A 22,627-nucleotide genomic window follows, 5' to 3' on the forward strand; every position below is an offset into this window, starting at 1 on the left:
CTAAACATAAAATATACATTTTTTTTTCTTACTTAACTGTTTGCTATTAGAAAATAACGGTTGATTAAATAACAAGAAACATCTTTTTAATTATTAGACTCTGGCATTGTAATCAAAATATTTAATAAAGAGGTATGATAACTCAAATGATGTGTTTAAAACAATGTGGTGGTAAAATTAAACACAATGGGTAAATTTCAGTTGATGTTAATTCAGTTAACATAACTCTAATATTTACACGAACAGCAGCAAGAATCCTAAAAGAAACGTAATTTCATCAGCAACAATTAAAAAAATAACACACAAAAGAAATATACAAATAATTAACTCAGAAATCATGTGAAGACTAGATATGATGAGTCTTTGATCAAAGATTATAAATAATAAACAAAAACCTGGACAACATTTTGCAGCTTGGTCAAGTTAACAAAGATTTGTGAAAATTCACTGCATCACAGTGTAGAAATACACTGTATATAGCAACATCTCCAAGAAGAAGATGACAGATTACCCTCTCCAGAAGGTGTATAGTACTGTCAAGATGTTTATATAATCTGATTTATTCAGTCGTACTGTTTTCACTGCAGCAAAGTTTTAGAGTTTATCCATCTTCTCCTAAAATTAAACTTCACAGTAATGAATGCAGGAACATTCTTAAATGTGCAACTTAACGCCTTGTTTTGACCACGTGTTATGTGTAAAACTTGCAAATATTAGAATAACTGTAAAATTTAGAATAATACTTTTTAATGTTTGGTAGAAATAATGACAAATCTATACCTTGTAATAATAACAAATTAAATTATTTATTTCTTCAATAATATGTCTTACAGGTTGCGTTAACTTTGTCACAAGCTGTAAGCCTAAGTTCACAAACCACGTTTTAATAGGAACAGTTTTTGTTTGTTTGTTTGGAAATTTCGCACAAAGCTACTCGAGGGCTATCTGTGCTAGCCGTCCCTAATTTAGCAGTGTAAGACTAGAGGGAAGGCAGCTAGTCATCACCACCCACCGCCAACTCTTGGGCTACTCTTTACCAACGAATAGTGGGATTGACCGTCACATTATACACCCCCACGGCTGGGAGGGCGAGCATGTTTAGCGCGACGCGGGCACGAACCCGCGACCCTCGGATTACGAGTCGCACGCCTTACGCGCTAGGCCATGCCGGGCCTAATAGGAACAGAGATAATAGTGTTATGAAAGCCTAACTTACAAATAAACTTAATTACAGAATTTACTTACGACTGACGTGATAACTCTCATTACTAACATTGAACTGAATTACCTATTGAATGCTACCTTCCAGTAGCTCAGCGGTAAATCTGAAGACTTATAACACTAAAACAAGGTTTTGATACCTGTGGTGGGCACAGCACGAACACCACAACGTACAGCTTGGGCTTAACAACAAACAAACAATAACTGAATACGCAATAACTCATTACCTATCTGCTTCAATGAGTTTCCTTTTTATATAGATGTTATATTACATTATATACCCTTTAGCAAACAAACATCTAAATTAAAACATTCATACTATAACTTTAAAAATACTTTCATTTTGGATGGTTACATTTTTGAACAATCCTAATACAAAAATAAAATAGTAAATTACACTGACCATTCACCAAGTCTTTTTGCTGGTTCTTATTTTTTGAGAGTTATGTATATAGATGGAACAGTTTCTTGTCCCTTACTGTCACATACTGTTCTACCATTAAAAGGTTGAACGTTAGTGATAGAGCTAATCCACTGGTGGCTTTATCCTTGGTCCTCTGGAAATGATATCAACAAGTACTCTGGGCTCTTCAGCAGGTTAATTTTCTGCTGACAAATTCTTTTCTGACATACTTATAAAGATAATCATGATAGATGAACTGTTGCATGAATTACATCCTCTTTTGAATTCTCTAAACCAAATCATTGATTATTTTGAGTACAATATACGGTCTTTCCCAAAACTGACTTATCTTTGGAGTCCATTCATTTTTGTGGTGGGAATTTGTAAAACCACCAATGTCACTTCAATAAAATACAGTCTTATTACTTTTGGCAATAACAGCAACTTTTTATTTTATTAATATCTGGTTTAATTATTTCTTTGGTGAAGTCATGTACGTCATCAATGGTTTTCCTTAGTCCTTTTGCATCTTCTCTGTAAGATTCTACAAACTTATTATCTTTTTTATGTGATTACACAAGGTCTAATGGCACTTTATATTCTCTCCCAAACAACATGACAGAATGTCGCCTCTAGCTTAATGTACTGTCATTCAATAAGTAGGGGTACAACATCTTGGTTCCTCATTATATGATGTTCATCCACATAAATTGTTAATTTAATCAAAAGTATATGGTTGTATCTCTTCACCATGCCATCAGATGTTAGATAAAGAATTGTTGTTCGAAGGATCTGACATGTTTCAACAAATAAGACTGATTCAAAGTTTTGTCGTTGATGTAAGTGAAATTTCTTAGGCACCCAAACCTTTTCAATGAATTCAATGGTTACTTTTCTTGTTAAATTTCTGTTTCTTGACAAGGAATGGCATGTACTCCTCGTCATTCAATGAAATAGTCCATCACAACCACAATGTATTTATTTCTGCTGTTAAAATCTTCTGAAAATTCATATAGGGTATTTTCTTTCTTTTATATCATATTCCATAATTTTGGTTTTGATACTTCCTTCTAATATATTACTCTAAACCTGTTTGATAAGATTACTAATGTTTGGTAGTAGTTATGAACCTCAGCTGTAAGGTTATTTAATATAATTAAAGCTAATGTTATTAAATGAAATACAGGATGGATATTTTTTATTCACTGTTCCACCTGTTTACTCAGGAAATTTTTTCGAACTGAACTTGGTATACCTCCCATGGTGTTTTTCTATCACATTTCATTGTTTTGTTTTGTTTTTTTTTCATTCAGGTGAAGCTTTGAACTAGTCAACTAAACGGTTGAACTAGACATAGTCGTGACGTTAATGGAGAATTTCAAGAAGGTCCTGCATTCACAGATGGCAAAACAGTGGTGGCGACTAATTAGTTTCTCCTATTCCATATTTTATAGTAAACGGCATTTTGGACTAGGACTCTTGAGCTGATACAGAAAAGGGCGGATTGATTTTTCATTTCAAGAATTAATTTTCAAGTTTTTTTTTTCTGTCACTGATTTATTTTTGTTGCTTTTGTTTTAGTCCAAAGCTAAACAGTGGGCTATCTAATGCCTATCCATCAAGGGAAATCGATTCCATATTTTAACATTATAAGTCCATTAACTTATAACTATCTTACCAGAGGGTATTTAGTTTTTTAATTATTTTATCTTATCTTTACAGCCTTCCTGTACTTTGTTAATGGATTTTAACTCTTTTTCTATATATCCTCAACATTCCCCCGCTACAACAGCGGTCAGTCTCCGAATTCACAACGCTAAAATCAGGGGGTTCGATTCCCAGCGATGGGGTCAGCAAATAGCTTTAAGTGGTTCTATTGTTAGAAAACACACACATCCTCAATATTTCTCTGGATTTTGTTTTCATTCAGGTTTATATTTGTTCTTTATTATAATACTTCTTTTAAATAACATACATCATTCTTCTCACTGTGTGTTTCACTATTCTTGTTCTTATAATTTTTCGCCTCTTTTTTCATCTTATTTTAATGGTGTCATTATCGCTAGCAAAGTTTGGTGATCGGATTCTTTCTTCATCTTATTTTAATGGTGTCATTATCTCTAGCAAAGTTTGGTGATCGGATTGTTCACCTCTTTTATTTCCACCAATGTTGTAACACGTTTTATAATTGAATCGATATTTTTGGATTATTTTTTAAATTAATTTCAAGAGTAATCCACGTAACGTAAATAAATTAATTTATTTATTCAAAGACGTATGCCATACGTCAAGTTCACTTTGACACATGTGATTTTTCTTCCAAGATTCACTGAATGCATCTTTATCTACACGTTCTCTAACAAAACGTGGAGGTATTTGACCTAAAACAACATTATCAATAAATGCTTATAAGATTCCCTGAGGAAGTAAAAACAATTTGCACATTACATATTTCAAATGATATTTAGCTGTTCCTTTCTGAAATACTTTAGCATGTGACAGAATACCCGACAGTCTGATCTTGACAGATAGAAACATGTAGTACAAGTTTTAATCCAGATTAATACAAAACAAATATTTACTTTTTATCAGGTGAGAACTTGGTCTGTGAAAATGTATCCAGATGTAAACGACCAGTGATTTAACTGTTTGGCTACCGCATGTACCTATGTATCGATATCTGATTCCACCGTTTTCGCCATCAATAAAATTGAGATCATCAAAATTTTTTGCTGTTTCTTCTATTCACACAGATGACGTCAAGAGACTTTTCTTAGCTTCACCATTACTTTTCAGTAATGGTTCTGTCTAGGATTTACATGTGTAAAGATTGTGAGATAAAAAATGAGTTTATCATTGAAGTGTACATCCACTTGAGAAAACAGAGAACGAAGTAACAAGTTCATACATGTAGAGGCATCTTCATCCTTTTTTATATATCGGTACCATCAGGCTTAACAATCTTTGCCTTTACATGAATATACAAATGGGCTGAATCTAAATGCTTAGCTGCTTATACTGATACAGAAAATTCAATATGTCCTCTGTTGGTCACTGAAGATAAAGGTTAATATTCAGTCCACTGACCTTCATCAATCACTGTTTGTGTGTAAGAGAGAGAAAATAAGTCTATATTTTCGTACACTGACAGGACTTTTCATGTGGTCATGATTATTTGTAAAAAGAAAATTCTGAAGTCGATGTTTTTCGTCTCTTGGCTTTAGATATCCTGAATACTGGATCTTTTTATTTCTTCCTTTTTATTATTTACAGATTCTCTAGCCAAGTTCTGAGCTCCGTGTACTGCTTGTCATTTTTCAACATTGACAAAAGGTTTTTCCTTGTATGACATCAAATGTTAAATTTATACTTGATCTACTTGTATGTTTTCCTAAGGCTCCTCGTTTGTTTTTTTTTCAAAAATGGTATAGCAGAATGAAACAAGTTACACAAAGGTCTTCTAGTCCATTTTTCTCTTTGCTATTGACTGCTAGTTTAATAAGTAAACCGTTTCCTACCTGGTAATCATAATATGTGTCAATCTTGGTTGTAAGAAGCTCTCGTGATTGCAAAAGTGAGGCGTGATTATCACTCTCCTTGTTAAAGTGAGACAGGTCGACCAACTCCGTCTTCCTCTTGATTTCTATACTATGAAAATTTTGTTTAGACATAGGTCTATATTAGTGATTTGTAAATGTTTCAGTGATCATGTCTCTATCGAATTTTATTAACTTGGAGAATTCGTACGAATGGTACATATACATAACTAACAATATTATGTTCCATAATATAAGAGTAAACATAGAGTGAGTAAAATCCACCATGCATATTAACAGTATATGGTACTACAGTGGGCTCTGTTATCGTGTGGTTGTTATTAAATCCAAGTATAACTGATAGTACAGGATCAAGTGTTATAGAGGGTACATCATTTAAGTTCATTCTTATTTTTGGGTGAATGAATCATAAGAAATTTACTTTCATTTTCGGGTTTAGGAAGTGTATCTTCTTGGTTTAAGATTCTAACTAAATCTTTAGGTTCATTGTAATGTCCTGGTCTAATATAATTTATTATGGTAGCAGATTGAGAGCATAAAACGTATGATATCCATCCTGTAGTATGAGGCACGTTATGATAATTATATGGAAACTGCAACTCGACCAACGTCACTTCTCACGAACATTCAAAGTTAATAGATCTCGAAAGATGAGTGATATAGTTGTCAAAGTATTATTAGCAAAGTAATTCACAGAATTGTTACTGTCACATACAAGTGATCCACGTTAAATAACAATAAATATAATTATATATAACATTTTAGGAAGGCAGTCGATTCAGATCTGTTTTAGGGATCCTGTTATTAAATTTATCAAGATATCCTTTCCATTTTACAAAATACTGTTTGCTTTTGCCACTTCCTCATTCACGTTACATATCTTCAACATCAGATATCTCATCGGGAGACCTTATAACTCAACGTAGTTCACATTAATAAAATATTCCATTTAATTTTTCTTTCAGATAGTTTTTTAGCTTGTACACAAGTGGATTTGTTTCTGTTCTCTAATAAAACATGAACAAACTGACGTTTTATTTTACTAACACGTACTTGATTAACTACTTTAAACTGAAATTTTACTGTAGTGAATGCTTTGTAAATTGTTTTTCACACCACATATTAATTAGAATGATTAACATCTACTTGTCTCATTTTGATGCTGCAATGATACAGATAATACGTTCGATAATATGTACTGTTTATAGGTTCTATGATGAGTAAAATATCACTACATTTTAGTTTTAAGAATGTGATTAAGTCTTTCTACTATACCAAAAAATTTGTAAATTTCAAACTGTTGCAGGGACAGGGCTTACTAATGTTCTCTTTCAATGATACCTCAAGAATCAATACATTCACTTATTTCTACACCCAATGAAATAAAAGCATCCGTAGTGTAAATATTTAATCGCACTGTTATTATTAATAAAAAGGATTATTGTGTCCATATTTTTTATCATAATAGTATTATTGAAATCTTTGATCACTTGAGTAGGCTTTATTGAAATGTAATTCTTTATAGGGTGAATTAATATATTGTCATTTAAACATGTTTTTGAACTCTATATAGTGGTAGTATTGTGTAATTATTTAATATGGCGACCTAGCAATACGCCCTTCGTGGTTCATTTTTAAATTACAACATGTAGAAACACGTTGTTTACTATGTGGTAGTATTACGTAATCATCCATCATGACGGCTTAGCAACGCACCCCTAACAACACGCCCTCTGCTTAGCAAAACTTTGAATTATGACAACACAATAAATTGCACTTATGGCACCCTCTGACGGTAAAACTGGGAGCATGACCTCTTCGTCTTTGATGACATCACCTCCCTTTCCTACACTCTTGTCAAGCCCTTTTGGTTGTGTGTAAGTGGCGAGGATTACAACCCATGCTTTTGTTGTTTGTAGGAATATTTCATTTTATTGCAAGAGTTCTTTAATTCTTCATTTGCTAATGTCAAGCTCTTGTTTTAATATGGTGACATTCTGTTCAGAACAACTGGTTGTTTTTATTCAAATGTTCATATAGACTTGGGAGTGGAGTTTTGGTGTTCTGTTTTTTATACGCAGTCACTTTCCACCATCCTAATGTTAGATTTTAAAAATAATTTTGGATACTTCTGCAAGACAGTAACAACGCAATTATATCACAAATCAACAGCAACTAATCCGAAGTCCAAGATATCCAAAAGATTTCCCGTCTAATTCATCGCTGGACAATGAAGAATTTTTAGACATCTTTAACATTTCGAAGAACAAGAAAGACTCCGTGAGAAATTCTCCACGTGTAACCAAAAGTATGTCCAGCATATAACTTCATAGATGAACATAGTAAAAAACTTCGAAAATAATAAACACCAAGAGACCTATTAAAATTTGACTTCATCAGAAAGGAAAGACCAAAAAACAACGAAAAACCTATCAGTGCTGATTCTTACCAGCCTACAGTACTATTCCTTAATCGTGAATATACTGAATGATATCTCTTAACGTACTCAATAAAACACTGGCCGTAACCCAACATATTATAAAAAACTAAGCAAACAACTGAAAATACTATTACAAGTGAAATAAAACTTACAGTGTTAGTAGCTTTGATGTCGTAAGCATATTCTCCAAACCCTTGTCATAAGATCAGAAGTTATTTTACAAGACCCAAAAGGGAGAATCAACATAAGACAAGAACCGTTACAACTGGACAAATTTATTTGCTTTCAATACACTTATATGGACTTCCCATGTTATCGTGTACCTCAACCAACATTTTTTGAGACCGCATAGGCTACATGCTATAATCACTTCCGTAGAATACAAGTCATAATCACTTCTCTTGGATACATGCCATAATCACTTCTGTAAGATACATGTCACAATCACTTTCGTAGGGTACATGCCATAATCACTTCTGTAGAATACATGTCATAATCACTTCTGTAGGGTAATGTCATAATCACTTCTGTAGAATACATGCCATAATCACTTCTGTAGGGTACATGTCATAATCACTTCTGTAGGATACATGCCATAATCACTTCTGTAGGGTACATGTCATAATCACTTCTGTAGGATACATGCCGTAATCTTTTCTGTACACAAGTCTTCATTTTGGCTTAGATATGCATAGGACGTTAATGCGTTTTTGTTTGTCATAATAAACAATCAAATTCTTTCAACACATAAAAAACCTATTTTAATAAAAAGTTTAGAAAAAACGTTTCTTGTTTTTGATTTCGCGCAAAGCTACACGAGGGCTATCCACGATAGCCGTCCTTAATTTAGCAGTGTAACACTAGAGGGACAGTAGCTAGTCATCATCAGTCACCGCCAAGTCTTGGGCTACTCTTTTACCAACGAATAGTGGATTAACTGTAACATTATAACACACCCATAGGCGAAAGGGCGAGCATGTTTAGTGCAACGGAGATTCAAACCCGTGATCCTCAGATTACGAGTCGAGCGCTCAAACCACATGGAACCTATAAAATTCCTAGTTCTCGAGCCTTCCATAAGGCGTCTCTAGCAATTAAAATGTGTAATCTGTTTACTACAAATTTAAGCACAAAAACCTACCCAAAGACTACAATTCACAATTGAAAATTAAAATAATCACACAATAATTTTATGGTAGCATCGCACGTGTCCAGGAACATATGAAGAAAAAAACATTTCGAACGTTTCATCATATTAAAACATAAAACTGAGACTTACATAAGAAAAATCAGATAAACTACATTAATAAAACAGAAAAATCCTATAATTAAGAAATATCCAGGTGTGACTATATGTGTTCAATCGTTATTTCAATAGACATTACTGATGGTATATAAATATTTCGCATATCTTCCACATTTTAAAATTAATATAATTTTTCTTGTTTAGTTCTAAATACATGACCTGTCAATTCACATGTATTGATATTCAAATATATAAGTAACAATTATCTAATTTTAAAATTAAATACATTGATATACTGTTAAACATTGATTTAAATACTAAAACCTTTTTTGTGGTTAAAACCTGGATATTTGATCTTACCAGAGATCGAAACTTAATACTTTTTTAAATAATAATTCTTCCTTACTGTAAAAGCTGCAGCTTTTGAAAAACACCACAACGTGTAATCAAATCAAAGAACATTATTCATTTTGTTTATTTGTTCTCTTGCACTGGATTCTTTCATCTGTAGCCCGTGTTTGATTTATTCTATACATAACATTTACGTTTTCTGTGTTTCTCGGATGACCTGAATTTATTTGTCGGTTTTCAGTGGACAGAAATACAAGAGACTAGTTAATAATAACACTTCTATTCTTATTAAGTTAATTTTAAACTTTATATTTTTTATCACGAATTTGAAACCCAGACCAGATGAGTACTCTCCCAACGAGGTCGAAATGATAATCTACAATCACTTATTAATTAGACATCGTTAACAATTCGAACTATAACATATGTATATGTTTTTTTTTTTCCTAAAATATCCCTTTTTACTTACAATTAGCCTCTTGGTAGTTCAGTGGTATGTCAGTAAACATACAACGCTAAAAATCGGATTTCGATACTAGCAGTAGGCAGAGCACAGATTGCACATTGTGCAGGTTTGTGGTTTACCAAAAACATACACAACTATAAACTGGAAGTATATTTTGTCTAGGTTTAAGACCTTTCAGTCCTTTCTCTTATAGGTATTTTCAATGGACTCAGCAGCTAGCCCTATGTGGCTTTGCTATAAGAGAACACACAAACACATAAGTATTTTATATCATATTCAACCTTGTTATTTTGATATATTGTGTTGTGGATGAAAGCTAAGTGAACGTCTGTCACCTACCTTTCCAAATGCAGCAGGTCCTATTGGATTAAAACATTGTTTCTGGCAAAAGTCCAAGTAATGTTGATATAACGTACATCGCGGCAAGGAAACTCCTTCAGATAGTTTGTAATTTTCATTAACCCTAAAGTAAAATAAAAGATAATAATATTTACTTTTTAAAAGTCCTTATACATTAGATGACTAAATAATTTAAAACTACAGAAGACAAAGGTTTAGAACTTAATGGATAAATGTATAATAAATAACAAAGTTTGAAGTTAAATAAATAGCAAAGTTAAAATAACATGTATAACAACTTTTTCGACAACAGAATAATGCACAAGTAAGTATACAATACAATAAAATTAATGTAGACTTCAACCCAACATTATTTCTCCTTGATTCAGTATTTTGCTCCAAATCACTCACATGCTAATTAAAGGATTAACCCATTAGAAACTGCTAGTACCGTAATTTTTAAGTATTCGAATCTTCCACATTAGTTGGATCTAGCCACCATTTTAAGTGGACACAACAGTCAGCTAGCACTCAATAGTATGGCGTTTGGTTCAGATCTGAAACCAGGGATTTGGCATTACGCGTTATGTGTCTATAGAGATATACTGACGCAAGTTTGGCTACCTTGAATAAACTTATCATAAACCATCAATAACATGACGCCAAACCTAGAAGGCTGTAGATTTCCTGTTCGATCGTAGGCTGTATCCAGCCCATTACAACTGTAGTATTTTTATGATCAATGGCCACCACTATACACCTGTTAACTGTGATGTTAAGAAACCTGACTTCTTTAAGCATGAATGCACATTTTCTTGGATTCTATTTTGAGTCTGAATCCTACACGTGCTACAAAATTATTTTCATATTCTTAGCTAGCTTGGATTGTGCGTCTAAGGACAAATATGTTATCCAAAGTGGTGGCTTCTCTCAGAGCACGTGATATGTAAGATCAAGATCTTATTTAATCTTGCATATCAGGTGGTCAGGGAGCACCCCTTTGGGCACTCACTACAAACCTCTGTCTAGCAAAGAGTAACAAGCTATATGTAGATGGAGAGGCACATGCCCAGTATCGTCTTGGCAATGTCACTCACCAAACTGAGATCTTCAGTCTTGGATGAGCCATTGATAATATAAAGGAAGCTATTCTGCAAGAAACCGTCACTCCATTTCACTTCTCCATTAAGAAAGCTGCATCCCTCTAGCAGAAATAAACATTATTTCACTACTAGCTGAACAGCTAACAGTAAAGTGAACTTGTACTTATTGAGAAGGAAGCAGCGATTGTGCCAACTGTATAATGAGTTTTATGGCATGTTACAGGTATGGTCCATATCTTTCTCCTACATGGAATGTGCAAGTGTCAGCATGCATCTGAAGGTTTACAGAGCTTGATCTTGCTGCATGGAATGTGCAAGTGTCAGTATGCATCTGAAGGTTTACAGAGCTTGATCTTGCACTTAAGTACTGGTAAACCGATTTGACCAATGACCTGAAACACTTCTTTTAACATTACTTTGAGAGGACTGTGTGAATTTCTATATCATGTCATTTGGTTTGTATAGTACAGAAGTCACTTAAAAGTCTGATGGAGATCATACTTAGAAGTCTGCAATGGGAGAAAGTCGCGTCTAATTGAATGACATATTAATCCTTAGCCGCACAATTCATGCTAGCTGAGAACCTGAGAATGGTTTTATAGTGTGTGACAGATTCAGACTCTAAACAAAACCCATGAAAATGTGTATTCATGCTAAAAGAAATCGGGTTTCTCAGTCTTATACTTAGCATGGGCATAATGGGCACTGATCATGAAAATATAGCAGTTGTTACGGGCTTACGACCAAACGAGTAATTCACAGCTTTCTTGGTTTGCCATCATGTTACTGATGACAAATAATAAGTTTACTATAGCTGACCACTCTGCTGTTTGCATTGATTAAGGTTGACATTTTCTTTCTGTGAATGTATAAATGTGAAGTACGTTTTAATTAATCAAAACATTGGTACTGGCTTATCCTCATCAGGAATATCCTGAATCCTAGTGCCGGTTATAGTGGAACTAGAGTAGTTTTGTTATAAGTACAGTATCTCACTTATGCGAGAATACGCTAAATTTTCCTTATTTCTGATACTGCATTGGTAAGAAGAAATTGCTTGTAGTTATAGCATTTGTTTGTAAAACATTATCACCACAACTTACATAGTGGTAGCTCACGATTCCAGTCGACCATGTATAACTCGAATGGCGAATAAACTTTATACCCAAAAGAGACGAATGTGAACTGAACACCAATACCACAAAAATATAACCCTGCAAATTTAGTAGCACAGAAATTTTAATGGATTATTTTGGCACTCATTGAAAGCGTGTTCGTTTGTTTATTGTTCAGATCCTGGATTATGTGAAGCAGTCAAAACCATTAAAGTAGTAGCAGTGACAAAAATCCACACCAGTGGTGAAAATTCTAGTTTTAGATTGGAATTGTTAATTATTTGCTAGGGACTTTGGGAGGAACAACTCAAGGATTCAAATATAGCTTGAGTTCTACTTGCTGTGCAGCAAGGGCAATCATGGTTATCATGACTGGATAACATAGTACATAGCAGAGGTCAGTCATAAAGGTAATATATTATATACTTTGTCCTCTCACCGAAGCTGTAAAGGACAATCAAAAATCATTATGTGTCAGTCATTATCAACTACTTAAGTAAGTTGTCTGAAGATTATCCACAGTTTAAAATACATAAGCACAATCCATTGAAAATATTTTAGATTAATACTGGATAATACGATTTCAAGCATCTAAAGAGATATACAAAGAGCAAGTTTTAAGAGTCAAGTGTTTCCACAGAATTATTGAGTGTTATGTGTAGTGAAAATACACACCACCATACTCAGTCTCATGGTTTGGCTGGCTAGCTGGTGTAATATGTCAATCATATATCCGCTGAAATGAAAGCCTTGACCAAACTGATTGAAATGAGAATCTATGTAACTGAGCAACACCTGACTGTTCTCAAAGTTTCTTGATATTCGTACGAAAGAATACAACACCTGAAATTCTGATGTATGATCCTCTACCCAGTGCAGATACAATGCAGTGTTTGTACAAATTTGTAAAGTATCTAAGTACGCATTTTCATACCAACAAAAGGTTTTGCAGCTATGCATCGAATAAGATGCTATGACAAAGAGTAATAGAATAAAATTTGAGACTGTTGATTAGCTTTGGCTTTGGAATGTGCCTCCAGTGCATAAACAACTTGTTCACAGTGTACTTCAGCATGTCAAACACATCAACATGCTTATATACTACATCACGAATAAATCACTGAAAAACTGTTTAATTCAGGGAATCAGAAACACAAGAGTATGCTTACTCTTATTGTGTTGTATGGTCTCGAATAAGTTGATGAGATGGAAGGTGCTGACAGTACAAATTTGACATATCAGTGAGAAAACACCAGTAGTCTGTCTTATCTGTTTATAAACTAAGTTCTAATATTTATAACAGTAATTAATTACTTAATTAGTAATTAAAATGCTCAGTGGAAAAAACAACAACTAGGAATACAATAAAATTAGTGTGGCATTCAATCCCGTGGTTCAGTATTTTACTCCAAGCCACTTACATGCTAAGCCAAGTGCTCTACTAAGCTACTGAGAGATAGTTCGTGGTAAGATGTCTACAAGATGGTATATGGTAGCCGCTCGACAACAGTACAGTTGGTTGCTGTTGAGAGATCAACGTCTGTTAAGGATTTCAACCGTTACGTTTAAACTGTTGAATGGTATTTCATAGTGAGATGTTCAACAAATGTCTAGAGAAAATATCTAGATTTAATTAGTGATTTTATTAGCATTTCACTTGAACATATCACGTGATATTCTCTAAATACATACGTAGGGCAGGTGAGGTTGTCACGTACGATCCAGAAAATGTGGTGGTTGATTTCGACTCTTGATTATAATATGGAATGACAAACCAAAGTATTGAAAGGACTTTACACTAATTGAATAACCAAGTTAAGTTCTTAGCAAATGTTGATGACTGTATAAAGTATCATCATCAGACGTTAGGCTTGTACGAGTCTCTGTGAGGTGAATAAGACAGTTACGCTCCAACTTAACTTGAAAAATTAGCACAGATCAGGGGAAATGTGCATTATTTTTCTAGTTTTTTTCTTTTTATATTTGAGATATTTCCCTTGTTTCTTTGTTTTTTACGTAATTGATTTTAAGACCCCAATACAGCAAATTTAAACACGCATTTTTAGAATACATATACTATTAAAGAGCTGTAATAGAGATATATTGTTTACTGATTGATTGTGTTTTTAAAGCAAAACATTACTGGGCTATCTGCAATCTAATTGGTCTACCGCAGGAAATCTAACCCCAAATGTTAGCGTTGTATTAGAATTACTTATCACTGTTCCAGTGTTAAAAGTAAAGTCTGATAGTTGGTTTTCTACAGAGATAAAAGAAAATTACAGGATCGCCTGGTAGGTTATGTTACATCAGCCTTTCATGAGCATACTGGATCATTAGATCAAAGGTCTAAATGGTTAGGTTCGCTTAACTCGCAATCTTTGAGTCGAGGGTTCGAATCCATGTTTCACCAAAGATGCTCACCCTTTCAGCCGTGGGGGCATTATAATGTCAATATTACTATTCGTGGTAAAATAGTAGCCCAAGAGTTGACTAGTTGCCGTGTCCCTTGTCTTTCATTGCTAAATTAAGGACGTCTATTGCAGATAGTCCATGTGTAGTTTTGTGCAAATTTCCAAACAAACCAAACATCAGATTTAAAGTTTAAAAAATGAAAAGCTAACTTGATTGAAATTAGTCATTTATTATTATGGTTTGGATTTTTGCTTTCCATACAAGTCAGTCTTTTAATACCTTTATACCCCTTGAATTCATCATCATTAGATAGTTTTTATTGCTTTTTAACACATGTACAAACACTATATTTGTATTTCGTACTTTACTAAGGCTATATGCTGCCATTTCTAATTTCGATTTACAGATTAGAGGGGAGGCAGCCAGCAGTCACACACCACCTACGTTCCATGCTAAGGCATTGATTATCACTTTTATAACACTCACTGGTTAAAGTGCAAGTAATGTTTTATAGTATCGCATGGATTCGAACGTAGCTTGTCACATCAGAAATCCAAACTTTTACCATGAGGTAACAGGTGGCTGCAAAGAAACTCCTTATGTACTTAATCAACTAGTTTCTTGTTTACATTCAAGCTTCTAACCAAAACTGATACAGCTCAATCTAATAGTTTCTGATGAATGTTTATTAACGCAATAAAATAATTTCTCTTTGTGACTGTTACTTTTGATCTAAGCCAAGAAATTTTGATCAGAGCTACGGGAGTATTTTTGGTTTAAACAGTTTTACTATTGGATTTCGTTAAATTTCAACAAATGTTTAAAAAACATTTAATTGGAACAGAAAATATTACTATTTATTGTTCCCATTAGCCTAATAACCTAATATAACTATCAGTCACCAGATATCTTAGAAATACTTCAAACTCCTGTTAAATTGGGTCAGTGTTTTAATTAGGTTTTTTTAAAAGAGAATCAGAATTGTTTTTGTGTGGCTCAGCGTTAAGCTTCATAGCACATAACGCTAAAATTCAGGATTAGATTCCTGGGAAATCTAACGCGGATAGTGTCATATATAGCTTTGCGCTTACAAACAAACAAGACAAATTAACTTATTATCTTACCCAAACACCTTAAGCTAAGTATAACGAAAGTAAAGTAAACACGGAATTCTTGGTTAAACAACTTTAACAAATACAAAAGAAACTAGGGGAAGTTGCTAATATCTGAACCTTGCACTTTTCAATGCTAAGCAATTAATATTTAGTTTTATTTTAGTAATTAGGTACTTCAAAGTTAGCAACTATACATTACTATAAAAGTTTTAATTAATAATGGAGAATGACAAGTACCTAACGGAAATCCCACTTTTATTACAAAAAAAGATTTATCATTCAAGTGTTAGAAAGTATATAAATTATATTGACGTAATAGCACGTTGAGCTTGAAACCTCGGTCAAATATACGAGCGTACGTATTATTAAAAAACAATTGATAACAACCCAAAATTTAGGAAAGAAATGCATAAAAATTCCATACTAACCATTTCAACGTAGCGACATACTGAGATGATTTTCTAACTGCTTTCTTTTCCTTCACCTGCTTTTCATCTTTTATAACACGATATGTTGAACTGGTATTGTTTACTTCAAACTCTCGATCTAAATTAGCGACAATGAAAACTTGTAAACATACTAAAAACGAACTAATATATTGAACTTGAATATTTCCTTGCAGCATATAATGTCAAACGTAAAAACAGCTATTTTCAATAAATGGTAGGAGGCAATGTAGCAGAGTAAAATATTTGTGTTAATTGTACGTTAGTATTTTTTATAGTTAAATATTTATTACACTTAATGACTTTTGCAGGTAAATATGTAAAAAAATAGTTCGAGCTTACCAATTGGTCTATGACACCAATTCTGACTAGAAATTGTAAATCATATATTTTGGCAACAGTATTTAGGGTAATCTGGCATGGACTAGTGGTCAGATCTCACAATCTGCCAATCACGGGTTCAAATCCTATTACTGAACATTAAAATCCCCCTTAGTTGTACAGGCGTTACAAAGTGACGACCATTTCCACTAAACTCGATTAAAGTATCCCAAAACTTGACGGTGGGTGATAATAAAACTGTCTTCCCTCTAGTCAATCACTTTAAAATTAGGGACAGCTTGCGCAGATAGCCATCTAGCAGCGTTAAGTGAACTTCCACAAACAGTTATTCAAGGTAACCAAAGCTTTACTAAGCTACATTAACTTTTTCATGCTCAGGTTATAAGACAATAAGTTATTCAATTAAGATGTTTAAGACCTTTTTCTCATTAAAATTGTTTGTAAAATACGTTTGAATCTACAATTGTAAATTTCCATGAATTACAAAACATTTTCAAAGTATTAAATCTGAGTAAAGCTTCTGTAACTTCATCATATTGGTTAGGCTTTACTCAAGATTCTAGTCTTCATCGAGTTAAAAATGTCGTCTATAAACTACTTCAACTATAAAAAACTCGATATTTTAAACTAATACATTGGCTACAGCTTCAATATCATCAAGCTAACATGGAAAATGTTTCATTAAGCCATTAAATATCACGTGCCTATACCTCTATAAACCTCTGAAAGCTCTTGTAGTTGTTGCCCCAAATGTATATTCTTTCCCATCCCTCGAAAAAAGATAAAAAAACCACAACCTGGTGAACAGTATGCAATCAATAACCATTGTTATTGCATTCAATAAATATACTGTACAGTTTCATTGTATTTCATTTTTCCTTGCTTTTTAAGTAAAACTGCCATTACAAAGTCACAGATAGTGTATTTTGAAGTCTATTTTACTGTATAATATACTATTATATCGAAGGAGAGAAAAAAAACATCTTAAGTTTTTTCTTAATTTGTGTATATATTTGTTCATGCCTTAATGGTTCGTATCTTCAGCGAAACGCCACTGTGATTAATTCTCTATAAAACCAAAATATTCAAATATAGTCCATTGTATAGTTTTGTGCTTAACGACAATCAAACCACAATCAATATACCATCCACTGTGACTGCATGAATCCGGAACGAAACTGCAAACACGTAAAGCATTATTTAATGTAATATCGTTACGTTTATAGTAAGTGTTAAAAAGTTCAGAGAGGAATTTTCATCATGAATAATATCTCATGCACCCTAAGGTAAAATCAGCGACCAAATCAGAGGCTCCTAGCATTTAGGTATATTTTCTCTAAGTTGCTAGGTTTGAAAACGACTAAATCACACACCACATATACCTAACTTATAGTTTAATATCTGAAAAATTATTCCTATTCTACAGACATAAAAACTAGAGTAATGTAATGTTTTGAAATCATTACTGTAACTGGTGGGTTAAAATTAAAACACTGCAGTTTGAAATCGTTACTGCTTTCATACATATATAAGCGATTAAGAAAATTCATACCAAGTTCTAACGGTGCTTGTTGAATGGTTGTCCTTTGAGCCATTTGATTCCACGTTCCAGTCAGAATATGTGAGTGGGTTCATTTGTTTAACAAAACTTTTCAGTTACTTCGATCTGAATGAAGAAACAGATACTACAGTTTTGGCATGATAGGCCTACTCTGGTGAAGACTTATCTCTTAGCTAATTTCCTGATAGCGGTAGACATTTGTAATTCAACAGCAACTTCCTGTTGGAATAAAATAAACAGATCTACTTTTTAAAAATATATATATTTTAATATATAGCGTAATTAAAACACAAAAATTTAGGATATTTTAATATAATTAATGAAACGGTAGTAAAAACGTAATATAATGAAATATGAAATACAATTGTATGTTGTACATTAATTAACTAGCAGAAAACAAAAGCAAAATTTAATGACATTTTCAAGTTACTTAAAGAAGTTAAAAGTAAATAAAGGTAAAATAGACATCTTATTAATAAAAACTTTTCTTTTCAGAGTTAAACATACCTTCTTTGGTTCATGTCAAATGAAAATCAACTGACCTCAAAAATATTTATATTTTTATCACCCAGTTGAACCAACTTTAGAGATTCTGTTAAAGGACCCATACAGTCTTCAAACATTTAAATATATTAGACCTACCTCATAAAACTTCAGTTTTCAAAGATTAAAACACAGTTAAGTTACTAAAACGGATTATAATATTTAGATGAATAGACTATGCGGAATCTGACTGCTATTTAACAAATTAGTTTAATTTTTCTCAACATAAATGTTACTCATTGTTACACAAATAGTTAAAGGTGATTTTAATCTCTGAGAAAGTTTGATACGTACAATTCTGAATTTTGTAGTAGATGCACCAAAGAAAAATATAAAAATGACATATATCTACGTAGAATAATTTACTTTCCTAGCCAATCAGTAATGAGTAACAACCAAACAGGCAAAGGTGAATTTATATGCAGGTAATCTTTGTAAATCTATACCTTCACCTTGTATGCAGGTAATGTACGATAAATATGCTTACACACATAGATAACCTACATTTCTTTTAATGGGTGGGACCACGGTGGGCAAAGTTCATTAAGACGACTTTATACCCGCATGGTGGGATGAAGTAAGAATTTTTTTATACACCGTAGTTCGAACTAAACAAGGCCAACGCGACTCTTACAGGTCAGTCTATGAAAAGTTTCAATATATATATATATATGGTTAACAAATATATGGATGTAATATTAATCAATGACATTAGAAAACGAGTTTCGATAAAACGTTTTTAATTATATATTTTACATGAAAACATTAACATGAACATTTACTCAGTTGATAACCACATATAATGGCTTGTTTGATTGTTTCTGAATTTCGCGCAAAGCTACACGAGGGTTATTTGCGCTAGCCGTTTTTAATTTAGCAGTGTAAGACTAGAGGGAAGATAGCTAATCATCACCACCCACCGCCAAACTCTTGGGCTATTCTTCTATCAACGAATAGTGGTATTGACTGAAAGGTCGAGCATGTTTGGTGTGACAGGAATTCGAACCCGCCACCCTCGAATTACGAGTCGAGTTCTTTAACAACCTGGTCATGCTGGGCCCACATATAACAAAAGAAGTTTTAGTTGCTTATAGTTACAGATACGCTTAAAAAAAGAACTGATATCAGCATTTTAAATCGGTAATGAGAGTAAAATACACTGTTTAAATTGCATTAGCTTCTTACTAATGGATCTTTAACAAATAAATAAAATTTCAGTGCATATGTGCTTCGAGCGAAACTGGAACAAAATATTGCATAAAAAGGGAATTGCTATTTTAATTGGTTTACTTGAATTTTGTTAAATTTGTAGACGTCTCATACTGTATCTGAGAATATAAAAATGAAATAATACATACACAAAACATGAAATTTCGTCTAAAGAAAGGAAAAAATAAATCGACACTAACAATTGCTTGAGTACAGATGAAAACAAAACGAAACATCGTGATGACAAGAATCCCTCTTGAAGTAAAAATGTATCTCAGGACGGCTGGTATGGGTATTAACCCGAAGATGACCTAAGAAGGTCGAAACGCTGCTCTCTGCTTTATTACTAAAAGTGCTAATACCCACACCAGCCCTCCTGAGGTACAAAAAAGAGAAAAGTGGGCTTCCCTTTATGTATTAGAAATACATCTTACAACCGACGGAAACATTGTACTAAGGTTAACCACTATTTGTGAAAACAGTGTTCCATGGCTTATCTACTCTATTTTCTTTTGTCCGCCATGTCCAGGTGGGTTAAGATGTTCGACTCGTAATCTGAGGGTCGTGGGTTCGAATCCTCGTCGCACCAAACATGTTCGCCCTTTCAGCGGTGGGGCGTTCCCACTATTTGGTGGGAAAAGAGTAGCCCAAGAATTGGCGGTGGGTGGTGAAGACTAGCTGCTTTCTCTCTAGTCTTACACTGCTAAATTAGGAACGGCTAGCGCAGATAGCCCTCGTGTAGCTTTGCGCGAAATTCAGAAAACAAGCACTATTTTCTTTTACTTCCATCGATGATAGTGGTCATTTTGATGACTATGATTAGGCATTATTGTTTGGTACTGCAATTATACTGTAACAAACTTGCAAAGAGATGACAAGGTCAATCTTAGACCATATTTTGGACTTGGACACCGACTTTCTAGGCCACATTTAGGCAGACAAAAACACAAAAGTTCATTTGAAATACATCTGAGGACGTAACAGATGTGTTGTCGAATGAACTGTTGCAATTACCAGTCATTTTTCTTATTAAAATAATTTTTGTTTTCAAGAATGGTTGAGAACTTTCAAACATTTCCTTATAAATATTTAGTAACTCTAAATCCTTGTTTCTCATTTTGTTAATGGTACCAGGAGAGATATCCAGCTTTGTCTCAGCACATTTATGGATCAGAGGGTTATCTTTCGTAACCAATATCTCTTTGCGAATGAGGATATTGCTGTGAACTGGCTGTGGTGTGGTTCAATTTCTAAATTCTCCGCTCAGTAGTGTTTTTTTTTCCTCCATTTTCTTGGCAACTATTTAAGATTTCTATCTTTGACATAATATTTCAATTACAAGTATATCTTTCGTAGAGTTACATTGTCGAATGGTTGTGGAATTCGCTGTGAACCAAATACAAAGATTCTAAACATACCGCCACGCCACCATTATTTGTATCTGAAACTTCATATATGTCATACATGTAAAGTACAAGTAAATCCCTCTGCCGGAAAATTCGAAAATCTGCTCATATCACTGTAGGGCCTTTTATATAGTTTTTAAATTGGAGTAAAAGTTTACGTCTGTTTAGAAGCTTACTTTGAATTACATCATAATTCGAAGTTCAATCAACTCCAATTAACAGGAAAAGTAAAATAGAGTTTCGGCTCCTTTATCTCCACATTGATCAGAACGCCGAACATCCTGCTCAGTTTTTATTAACGGCCAACTACTTTGATAAGTTTGTTCATTCACGTTGTTTTATTTACAAACTTTTAAATCGCTTCACACTGTATCATTAAATAGTTTATTGTTCCCATATTGATTATTTCCAGTCGGATGCAACAATGAAAAAGTATTCTACAAATTGTTGTGTGCAACAGATATGAAGGCCTCTACTCTCTCTGCAATAGATCAGTTCTGTCGATCTCACTGCTCATCGATACAGTTTGGGAGAGCAAGCCAAGAACTGAACAGGTTTCTATGTCATTAATAGACTCTTATTTTTTGTTCATTGAAGTACCCCATTTTAGTGAAGATAAAAGGAAAATTGAGATTTGATATATTTATTAATGTATTATGTGCACGAGTTCATGCAACTCGCCAATTGCAATCAACTGTCATTTCATTTAAAAAAAAAGGAAAGAAACCTCATATTTTACACAACTTACAATAAAATTTTGCATGGACCAAAAATATACACGCAGAGAGTGGAGTACGTTATATTAATATTATTTTTATTATACAAATACGCAAGTCACTTGATCATCATTGCCAGTACAAAGTCATAATGGAACAGGCTTTATCACAACTATATGTTTATATATTTTGGAATTGCATAAATAATGTGATGCCACTGAAAGATCCTCGCTTTTGAGAAAAATATTATTTGTAACCTTTATTGAGGCAAAACATTCATGTGCTTAGATTATAAAAATACGTTTTGATCAAGGAACATCCTCAAAGGTACCTGTAACAAGTTGTACAAACACAAAATTAATTGACAAAAGCCGTCCAAATGTCCTAAAGCAACAGTATAGAACATATTCAAGAATGATTTCCATTTGAAAATCGACGTAAACCTCAAGCAGCTGACGAACTAAACAGGTATTCATACATTCCCATACGAAGGCATACCATTCAGATTACAGTAGTAACTATATATTTCTGTGTTACAGTACGATTGAAATGAGTTCTGGGAAACATTCTTCCTCGTACATTAGATGAATTGTAGAAAGCACAGGAAAGGAGGGTGTGACTATGACACGACAC

General features: G+C 33.4%; 1 protein-coding gene across 7 annotated transcripts in view; it reads right to left on the minus strand.

The window, feature by feature from the left end:
- The window catches only part of LOC143240933 (transcription factor RFX4-like), a 58,010-nt gene extending 38,901 nt beyond the window's left edge, over positions 1–19,109 (minus strand). For 5 of the 7 annotated variants that reach the window (XM_076484259.1, XM_076484228.1, XM_076484249.1 and 2 more), the window contains exons 1-4: positions 18,958–19,109; positions 18,112–18,339; positions 16,200–16,317; positions 10,024–10,147 (exon numbers count right to left, since the gene is read on the minus strand). In XM_076484259.1, coding sequence (XP_076340374.1) covers positions 10,024–10,147; positions 16,200–16,317; positions 18,112–18,154 — 285 coding nt within the window. In that variant the 5' untranslated portion in view covers positions 18,155–18,339; positions 18,958–19,109. The other 2 variants (XM_076484211.1, XM_076484220.1) reach the window with 2 other exon arrangements.
- Between the last annotated feature and the right edge of the window lie 3,518 nt (positions 19,110–22,627).

The sequence above is a fragment of the Tachypleus tridentatus genome, chromosome 2 (assembly GCF_004210375.1).
Source record: "Tachypleus tridentatus isolate NWPU-2018 chromosome 2, ASM421037v1, whole genome shotgun sequence".
NCBI lineage: Eukaryota > Metazoa > Arthropoda > Merostomata > Xiphosura > Limulidae > Tachypleus > Tachypleus tridentatus.